Here is a 10,751-nt window from a genome sequence, read left to right on the forward strand (position 1 = left end):
TAAAAAGTACATTTCTTCCTTTATTATGTGTGTTCTGTCTCTTCTTGAATGCTACCTGTTTTCTTCTCTTCCTGTACGTGAGATTGTAAGTGTAATAGGACTGGCAGTCAGTCTGCTCTACTTGAGATTTTTGACACATCTTGAAAATAGAAGGTATGAGGTGTGGTTTTAAGCAGACATCCCAGTGTAAAAGGCATATGAGATGTGTCAGGCCTTAATCAGATCTTTATTAGCAACTGCATATATATTTTTCATCGTACACTGAAAATTAAACAATAATGCATGGCTCAAGCCCAAGACCTATACTGCTTTTCCAGAAATTTTAGAACAGTCAGGCGGTGCCTCTAATTGTTTTAAAATAGCTTTGGTTTGGTTTTGTAAAAATACAGTTCAACAACATACAGAAGTTGTTGGAAAGCAGGGAGGGATTTCTCGCTTTTGTTACAGGAAACAAAAGCTGTTTAGCTGGACAAATTTAACGTAGCCTCAATGTAAACATAACTCACGCCTTTTATCTTAATTGTAGAAAATGCTTTTGTAGCCTGATTTTTTTTAAATTTCTTCAGTGTTGTAGTGTGGGATTGTGGGAACATTTCTAGAAGAATGTGGACATGCCCTGAAGTAATGCCTAATTGTGGGCACCTGGCTGCGTCCTTGCAATTAGCAAAACAAGGTCTAAGGGGAGTTGCCTGCATTTTCCACCAATCAGTTTTTGGCACGTGGTCAGCGCATGGGCAAGAAAAGGAGTCAATGAGTTTAAACCAGGAAAGATAAAAGTGTGTAGATGTCTTGAGGAAACGGCTTTGCCTATAACTCTTACAGAGTTGTTAGAAGTCCGTTATCTTCGCCGCCGACATTCTAGGAGAATTCTTACAGCAGGTTTGCTGATGTAACAGTGCTGGTTAGCAGTGTGATGGCTTGTGTATGACAGGTCTATGTTGGCAATTATTTCCTAACATGAATGAAACCTTAGACCTTTTAAAAATAGCAGATTTGGTTTTGGACAGTCTCAGGGATTCCCTCCCTCTAAGGTTCTTGTTTGGATGGTTTAAACGTTTTGACTTTAGACTGTGTGCCATAAGAAAGAGTATGCTTTGAATTTTTCTGAGGACAACCTGCAATTCAGTCAAAGTAAAGTTACAATTTGCTTTGCTGTGTTGCAGCCTGTTTTTTTTTTTCCCTCTTAATGTGAGGAGTCGAATAAGGATGACTATTATACTCCCAATATTTTGGATTAATTTCTTCTATGGACAATTGTATTAATGACAATAAAATGTAACCTTTTGGAACATGTGTCTGCAAGGAAATTCTTAGATTTAAGTTCACTCCATGCTTTATGGAGTAATTTTCTTACACATTTTCCTAAGACTCTAATGCTCCATCAATTAGTTTATCACTTTAGTTATGAGAGTACAAAAATGGACAGGAGGAAATGGCCTCATGTTGTGCCAGGGGAGGTTTAGGTTGGATATTAGGAAAAATTTCTTCACCGAAAGGGTTGTTGGGCATTGGAACGGGCTGCCCAGGGAGGTGGCTGAGTCACCACCTTTGGAGGTGTTTAAAAGGCCTATAGTGTGGTACTTAGGGACATGGCTTAGTGCTGGATTTGGCAGTGTTAGGTTAGTGGTTGGACTTGATCTTTTTCAACCTGAAAGATTCTGTGATTCGGGGGGCGGAACTTGCATATTTTTCCTTTTCTGTGAAACTGACAGTCACTTTGTATTTATAGAAAACATGTGTTACCTTTTCTTTCTTTCCCCTAGGGAATTATATACACATTTTTAGAACGAGTTTATGAAATGATTGGTTTTCCTTTCACTGGAAAGGAACGCTGAATGTTGTTAGTAAGGTCCTGGGACTGAAACTTGAGATTTTGGTCCATCCTCTTGCTGTGCCATGTCAGCCACTTCTCTACACTTATTATTCTGTCTGTCAAACAGAAAAGAAAAATGTGTTGTGTTAGCTTGACTGCCTGTTTCTGTAGCGACTAGCTGTGCTGTAAGGGATGCTGATCGCTGGCTATGTCTGTCTGTGCCTGCATAACATCTGTGATGCATCCATCTAGCTCCTTAGGGGTAGTAGTAGTGGAACAAGCAACACCTGAGGCTCATATCTACCATCAGAAATAAATTCTGGTCAGCTAGGAAGATGATGATGTTAAAGCACCCTGACCTGACAAGTCTACTTTTTCTTGCCTAGGTTTGAAAATTACCTTATTTTGTAGAGAATGCAGCACCTTACTATCTCTCTCTCTTATTTGTCAGGCTGATTAGTTTGAAAGGTAATTTTCATATGGGCAGATTTTTGTATGTGCTTGTTTGTGGTGGTTGAATTACACTGAGAGGAGATCCTTAATGTCAGGAGGTTTGTATTTGTGAACAACTGTGAGTGAAGAGGTTCTGGTGGATTTTGGTTCACTTTGTTTTTAAAGGTGAAGTTGAGACTGCCCCAGGAGTACTGTTTTTCGTTAGTGCTGAAATGAAACAGCTGTTTGCTCTAATTGGATGTGTGTTGAGCCACAGTACCCAGAACTGACTAGCGAACCTCTGAGTATATTGCAACCCCTGCCTAATTGTCTAGAATTCCCTTTAAGTGTGTTCAGCACAGCCCTGCTCTTCGAAATCATTATGTTATTACAACTCCATTTTCATCTTGGGGGTGGGGGGAAAGAACAAACCCTCATCCACAGCAAACTACAGGCTGATTCATATTACGTTATCCAGAACCAATGAATATAGTTGACTTGCAAGTCTGACTATTGAGTTATTCAAAATTTTTTCCTCTTTCACAGTAAACTAATTTTCAAAAAGAGAAGCTTGTATATCTGAAAAGGCAAGTCTCTACATAAAATCCTCTGTAAAGTTCAGGGCATGCTCTTAAAAGCAAGTGAAAATGACTCCTTTTAGTTGAGCTTGTTAGTATTACCTCTTACGTAGCACACTCAGTGTGCTTTGTATGTGCGCAGGCATCTATTTATATATACTTTCATGGTGCTTGGTAATACCAACAGAACATGTCCAGGAATCTGCCCAGAAATTTAATTAAAAATACTGTGGTAAACAAAGGAGATCCTGTGAAAATATGTGTCTGCAATACTGGCCATGGTAAATACCTTATTTAAAAGAAATCCTGGGCAATGGTGATCTATCTTTTTGATAGGTTTAACAATTTCAACAGTTTCACTGAGACTTTGGAGGGAGACATGGGACAAAACGTGGACCTCTGCACTGCCTTAGCATTCGTGATTGTAGCAGAAGTCACCCGAGTTTTGACCTGTGTGTGAGTTCTGACGTGACCGATGTCTTTTCCCTTCCGTGATTAGTTGTGATAAACACCTTAGGACTCAATAATCCCAAAGCAATGCAGTGTAAATTTGCTGATTGAGATTCATGCAGACTGAAGTGTGTGACTTCCTTAGGTCATTAGAGTAAGGCATCCTGATACATAGCGGGATACACAGCCTAATGCAGGGAATACGTTGGGAAGGCAATACCCTATAGTGAAGTAAGGCGATCGATAGTTTTGTCGTAGCTACAGAGCGTGTTTTTCAGCTGCAGGTCTTTCCAGGACTGACTGTTGTAAGAGAGTTGGATTAAAACATTGACAGCACTTGGAGTGTTCTGCTTAAAGACTGTTGGTGTTCAGTAACATCAGGGTGCGTGAGTACCTTTTTCCCTTGCAGGATCTTTTCCATGTCACTGAACCTGTTCTGGTGAGCAACAGTCACATTGTTTAGCACTGACGCATTGTGTGGACTTAGGTCTCGACCTGCTTTACTGGCTGGAGGATGAATCCATTAGAAATATGAATTTGAAAAAAACATGACTTCCTATAACTTTTTTTAAAGTTGTTTTGCTTGAATACTTTTCCATGACAGTAAAGATGGTGTAAGGATGGCTAATCAGAGAGGTGAACCAAAAAAAGTGTAATTGAAAAACCAGCAGTGATTGTTCCAGCTCAGTGTGGCTAACTAGCATCTTCCACTGTTGTTACTCCTTTATTTTTGGAATAAAGGCTTCTTCCTTTTCCTGTGTATCGTTTTCCTTGTCCTGCATTTCAGACTGCCATGACCTCTTCATTGTTTCAGACATCCGTCTCATTTGCCTGTCTAAGGTCCATATATATATATGGTAGAAACTCCTGGCATCCTGGATTTGTCTGTTTTTCCTACATAAATTCCTGTGCCTTGGGAATGTACCAGTCTGTCCTCTTCCAAATGATGCTTCTCTTGGTTGCTGGAAGAGATTGCTAGAGAGTAACGGAGAAGGTCTCTCCAAATCTGGCACTGATCTGACATTGCCACTTGTGTACCAATCATACAAGGAGGGTAGGACTGAGTGAAATTGGGAATGCTGCCTTTGATTTCTCTGCACATGTTGAATTGGTCATCACTGGCAAAATGCTCTTTGTATAGAAACAGGTATTTTATGGCCTAGTCAGTAACTGTTATCACCAAATAGTGACTCTTTGTTGTAATTCAGATTCTCAGCCTTACCAAGGTTTGCTAGTCTTCTGAGTAATTATTTGTAAAAATTATACATTGGTTTATTATGAGCATCACTAGAACACAACAGAGCTTTGATGTTATTTGATATTATTTAAAGAAAAAAGTGAGATCACACCATACTCTGTGTTTGTACTCTAATTAAGAATCACTTTTCTGTACAAGATTAATGCAGTAATGGCAATTACTATAGATGCCATGATGTTTTAACTAGATATATTCAAAGGCTTTATGGCAGAAGTGGGAGCGTAGACAGAAGCCTCTTATCGCCTTATGGCTTATCAAGTGGTAACATGTTCTTAATGGTTAAAACAGCCCCACACCAACTGAGGCTGGAAGGCACTTCTGGATGTCGTCTGGTTCAACCCATGTGCTCAAGCAGGGTCGCCTGAAGCAGGTTGCTCAGAGCCATGGTAGGTCAGGTTTTGAGGATCTGCGTGGTTGGAGACTCCACAATCTCTCTGGGCAACTTGTGCCAGTGTCTGAACATTGAAGAACCTCAACTGTTTACTCTTAAAAAATAGGGGGTGGGGAGGGGTGTAGTGACAACTCATGAAGGACTTTTGGAAGATCTGGAGAGGTCTGTTATGTTTCCCAGCACTTTCTTAAGAGGAGTAAAATTTCTGTATTTTAGCAGAGTATGTGTGTTGCATAATATTAAGAGGTCATCAGTAGGTGTTAACAGAGGAACATTCATGTACTGGCTGCCTTGCCTTGCTTCCTTTACTTTTTCTGGATTTTTCTCTTAAAATCCATTTTATTTATTCTCTCTTCCAGACATGGATTCAGTATCTAGTTAGCTGGAAAATAAGGCTGCTATTTAGCTGCCAGCCATTTGAAAAGAAGAAAGGCAGCCTGCTAGAAAATGCTTTCCTGGGTGCTTAAGTATTTTTTAATCTTTTAGTGAAGATAGGAGACATGGAAATTGGACTGTGAATTTTCTTAACATTTCTCTGTTCTCTTTTTTTCCAGGTCTGCTCTTTCTGTTATGTGTATCCCAGTTGTGAGAGGCGTTTTGTGATTCCTGAGCTGGGCACTGTCAGCCTGATGTGAACAAACAAAAAAGAAAGAGAAGCTGATTTTTTAGAAAACAAAATGCCGCGACGAAGGAAAGCTGGTGGGAGTCCTGCTCCGAAGAATGGCAGTTCTGACAGAACTGCTGTTGCTCTATCCTGGGGTCACCCAAGCCGCTCAGTGTCACAAGCAGCGCATAGTGTCAGTAAGGAAGAGCTCTTCAACAGCATGTCAGAAATGTTTTCTGACCTGGATCCTAGTGTGGTTTATATGGTTCTCTCCGAATGCGATTTTAAAGGTAAATGACGTACGGTTGACATTACAGTGGTGTTCCATACACAGGCAGCGCTTACCTAGGGCGACTCCAGCAGAGTTGGTGTGGGTGTTGCAGGCATGTTTGTGAGTTTAGCTTTTAATGAGTAGGTGAGTCATAATATTTTGAAATTTTATAGCTCTTTCCATGCAAGATTCTCCAAATCTGACAATTTCGGTGAGACTGATAATTTGCAGTAGCAGTGTGCTCCATAAATGGAGTTAGAGTTCAAGTGGCTTGTTCTGTGACATAGAGCAGGTGGTGGTAAGAGTTGTGAGGCAAATCTGGTTTTTCCAATTAGTTTCTGTGCCCTATCTGCCAGAAGCGTAACCTGTTTCTGCAGAAGGGGTATATTATGTTCTATATCACAATTTTTAAAGGCAGTGGTGCGCTGTATGTGTTCCTGGCAGCATTTGCTTTTCCGTTGATACTTGATTTGAGCTTTTGTTTGTTTGTTTGTTTTGTGTGGTGCGCTCTATGTGTTCCTGGCAGCATTTGCTTTTCCATCGATACTTGATTTGAGCTTTTGTTTTGTTTTCTATTTTGCACTGTCATCTTGTCATCGCTACTGAGGGTTAGTTTTTGCAGGATAAATTTTGTCATGTTGAATTCTGTGCAGCCTCGCTCAGACTCTGTTTCTTGCCCTGTATTCTGCCAAGCTACATACCCACCTCTCCTGACAGACTGTTGTCATGTCTCTGCCCAGTCCTTCCCGTGTGTTTGTGGATTTGAAATTCTTGTATATACATGTTCACTTGCTTAAAATAAAAGTAACGGATGAGATGCTGGCTAGCAACATCTGAGGAGTTATTTGGCAGAAGAATATGGGGCATTTTAATCAATCAGTATTCATATGATCAGGTGTGATTAGCTGGGATTTTTCTAAGACTATTTACAAAGAAGGCAGAGTTTGGCCATTATTTTTTATATGTATGACAGCTAGATAGTCACAAAAAGGACTGCTTTATTGCTGTTTTTACCCTGTCTGAATTGTACAGAGTTTAAAACCGAACAGCTGTCTCACATTTGTTGCTATGATTGTTACTCCTTTTAAGATCGAAATTGATAGAATTACTGATTCTTGCCTTGAACGTTTGCTAAGATTTACCTTTATCAAAATAACAGATTTATCTAGAATTCAGTAAACACACTAAGTTCATTATTGTGTTGTATTATTAAAAGTAGTTTAAAAATTGAAAGATTAGTATCATCTCATATGACAGCAACTTTTTAGTCATATAGTCAAGAAGATGGAAGGACAGGACAGATTTTATTTAACGTGTGCGGAAAGGGTTGGACTTCAGTGGACTTAGACCTCTTGCTACACTGTCTTTTCAAGAAAACAGAAGCTTAGCTTTAGAGCTCTGATGATACTTGTGCCAGGTTTTCGTTTTGTTCATGTTGATCACAGGCAACCTACACTCCATTTAGTGGCTTTACAAAGCATTAATGCAGATACTGGATTTTTAAGGCTATATTAGGTATGACATTTTTCCATTGGCCCTAGCCATATTGAACATATTTTTCATACTCTTAATGTCTTCAGTCCACAGTGCTGGTTTTCAGTTCATTTTACACTATTTTGCCTATATGAGAAAGGTTAGAAAAAAGTATCTGTTTAAACACAGAGTTTGGATTTCTTTTTTCAGTTAAACTTAGTAATTTTCAGACACTATTTCCTTAGTAATTTTTATGCTTACTGGGTTACTATTTTGCAGTATGTTTGTACTGAAGTCTGCCTTTACATCTAATGAGAAGCAGACCAAGGGAGTTGCAGAAGGTGTGTTAAAAGATTGGTGAACTGTCTTTTGGTTGTCTCTGTAGTTGTGATAAATATTCCTTCAAGTAAAAAAAAAATTGCATTCACATCAGCTTGTGTGTTTGTTCAGTTGACCATGCTTTATTCTGTTTACCTTATTCAACAGTAGAAAATGCTATGGATTATCTGCTAGAGCTGTCCACCCATGCCAAAGGAATAGCATCTTCAAAAGCCGTGGGTTTTAATTCAGCAGCATCATCACAAGCCCTTGTTAATCAGCAAAGATCTGTTGCAAATGAAAGAATGGGGGAAAGTACTGCAGAGCAAAGTAATTCTGAGGAAGTCCTATCGCCTGAAGTGCAGCTGACTGAAGAACTGGATTATTTAATAGAAAATGCCTTTCAGAGACACAGCTTAAGAGATGAATTGCCTAATTCTGCAAATGACCAAATAGTACATGAGCACTCCATGGAACACGATGGCTTTTATGAATTTCCCGAGTGGGAAAAAACTGATTTGGGTTGCGATGTCCTACTTTTTCCACAGCAAGCTGGGACAACTAATGAGGTTTTAGAAAACTTCTGCTGTTCTCAGCCACCGGTGAGTCAGCTGAGTGTCCAGACAAGCTCAGAAGCTGCATCAGACACTTCTGCACAGATACTGGAAGAATCTGATTTGTCAGATGTTCAGCATGATGTAGCTTCAGAAGTCTATGAAGAATTAAATGGAGAAATACCATATGGAAATTCTGAATGGACACAGGATACTGCTTTGGATCAGAAAAGTGTGACTGCTGCTTCTGGTGAGTCCTCCCAAAGACCTCTGGAACTTGGAGTAACTGCTACTGGAAATCCTAATTCAGGGTGCCTGGAACAGCACGAAGAGGTAGTGACTGCCTTTAACAGCCACCAAAACATTTCGCTTCCAGAGGCCTTTGTCTCTCTTGAAACATCTGGTTTCAAAACACGCAAACCTGCAGATTTTCAGCAAACTCAGCAGGGTTATAACTTATTTTCTACACCATCCTGTCAGCCTCAACAACACTGGAATCTCATGGCTCCCGCGTTTTATCCACCCAGTGGAAGTCACAGTTTTGTGACTCCTGTGGCTGTCAGTCCGGGGCAGTGGAGACTTGTTTCAGACTATAGGACTTCGGAAAAAGGACTTTTTTTCCACTCTCCAGTGGTTACAAATGCCTGGGATAGCAACCCTTCTCTGAAGGTATGGGGAAATCAAGATAGAAACTCAAAATTGAACCTCCCGCAAGCACAGCAGCCACCTGTTTGTCACATGATGAGAAAAAAGATGCACCTTATAGGTCAAGTACTTGTTCTTCTCAGAGGTGTTCCAGGATCAGGAAAATCGTATTTGGCAAGGTAGAACATCTATACTGTGAGCTTCTAAAAGAAATTGCTTAATTATGTACAGGATTTAGTGCAGGCAGAGACAGTTTCCTGACATTTGTAAATAGTTAGGCTTATACCCTAATTGCCAGCTACATGGTACGTGCAGCGTAATGAGTAGTAATAATGGCAGAGACATGAGTTTCTTGCAGCTCCTTGTCATCTAGTGCAAATGGACATAGGAGGGGGTGAACTTCAACTTCTGTCACTGGCTGAAGGAGTTTATGTTGGCAGATCATTAGGTCTGTTGTGTTCTTCCAGTCTCTTTTCATTCTGGGTGATTCCTTCCAATAACGTGGATGGATATACACCAGCTCTTGATAGGTAGAAATTCCCCTTCCACTCTTGGGATTCTTTTGTGTAAGTAGTATGTGTGGAGCTCCTTGGGTTCACTTCTTGATTTCTTTTCTCAATCTCCAAAAGCCTAGATTGAGTTTAGACTCCTCTGACTGGCACCTGAAATATTTGGTGCAATTAAGATCATATTTGTCAGTGTGAAAGTGTGTCAGTGGATGTAGATGGACAAATATCTCCTCTTATTTTGAAATGACACTTCCAGGGAACCTCTGTCAGCTCTTTCCCCTAGATGTCCTCAGCCTTTAGAAACAGAGCGAAATTATTATAGATCGTCTTTGCCCGGAGGGTGGTTTTTACCTTAGCTAAATTTGCTGTTTCCATTCCATATAATCTTGCTTTTGTGCAAGAGACTAAATGCATACATGTATGGTAGCAGATAGCAGGGCTGGGGAGAAAAAAGGGGAAAAGCTATTTACTTCTTGACTTTTCACAGGACTTTGCTTGAGGATAACCCAGGTGGAATCATTCTTAGTACTGATGATTACTTTTATAAACATGGACAATACCATTATGATCCTGATTGCTTAGAGGAAGCACATGACTGGAACAGGAAACGAGGTGAGAAATAAGGGATTAACTTGCTTGTTTACAGTTCAGTGCTTGTGAGCTGTTTTTCCCGTAATGCCTGTGTCACAAGCATTTATTCCATCACACAAGTATTTTTTTAATATGTGTGTGGAAAAAGAACATGAGCACCGACTCAGAAGTCGTCTGTCCATTGTGTGTTTTGCAATTAAAAATGCCAGTGTCTGTCAAAAGATTGTTTTGTTCTCAGATTTCGTCATGGTACGTATTTTGGGTTGTGTCCTATTGCTGGAGTGGTAATTTGTACCATCTCCCAGAAATATTTCACCTGACACAAGCCATTATATATGCATATGCAGTAAGTAACGAGGATGTTGATACAAATAACACACAGATATTTTCCTGCTCTTTATTATTTTTTTTCTCGAGCGCTAAGTTGTTAGCAAATGTAAAGCAAAATTATAAGAGCAAGACAGAAAATTTTTTTTTTCCCCATAATCGGTGTATTTTTTGATAGTGGCTCCCACTAAGCTCACCACAGAACAACTCGTTTAAAGCTTTTATTTGCTTAATTGGAACCACGATCACTTTTCTACTGTCAAATTTTTAAGCAGTGAAGAAATGGGTTAATAAGAAATGTGTGATTCAACGATAACTTTGATTGTTCAGACACATTATGACATAGCTGCAAAACCTTGGGGCTTTATCTCAAAGCTAGTGATTCTAAACATTTCATTACTGTGTGTTTAAATTACAACAATTCTTTTAATTTTTCATATTTTATGCGCTTTACAGAGTAGGCTAGTCTTGACTCATAAAGTCAAGAATTTAGAATGCAACAAAGAAGTCCACTTGAAGGTGATCATGTAGTGTGTG

At 39.7% G+C, this 10,751-nt stretch overlaps 1 protein-coding gene across 1 annotated transcript; it reads left to right on the forward strand.

The window, feature by feature from the left end:
* The first annotated feature begins 5,599 nt into the window (after positions 1 to 5,599).
* LOC104508754 (NEDD4-binding protein 2-like) lies at positions 5,600 to 8,970 on the forward strand. The gene is made up of 2 exons (XM_010150478.1): positions 5,600 to 5,816; positions 7,757 to 8,970. The coding sequence occupies exons 1-2, from the start codon at positions 5,600 to 5,602 to the stop codon at positions 8,968 to 8,970; spliced, it is 1,431 nt and encodes a 476-aa protein (XP_010148780.1).
* The last annotated feature ends 1,781 nt before the right edge of the window (positions 8,971 to 10,751 follow it).

This window comes from Eurypyga helias, unplaced genomic scaffold (assembly GCF_000690775.1).
Source record: "Eurypyga helias isolate BGI_N326 unplaced genomic scaffold, ASM69077v1 scaffold5584, whole genome shotgun sequence".
In the NCBI taxonomy this organism is placed as follows: Eukaryota; Metazoa; Chordata; class Aves; order Eurypygiformes; family Eurypygidae; genus Eurypyga; species Eurypyga helias.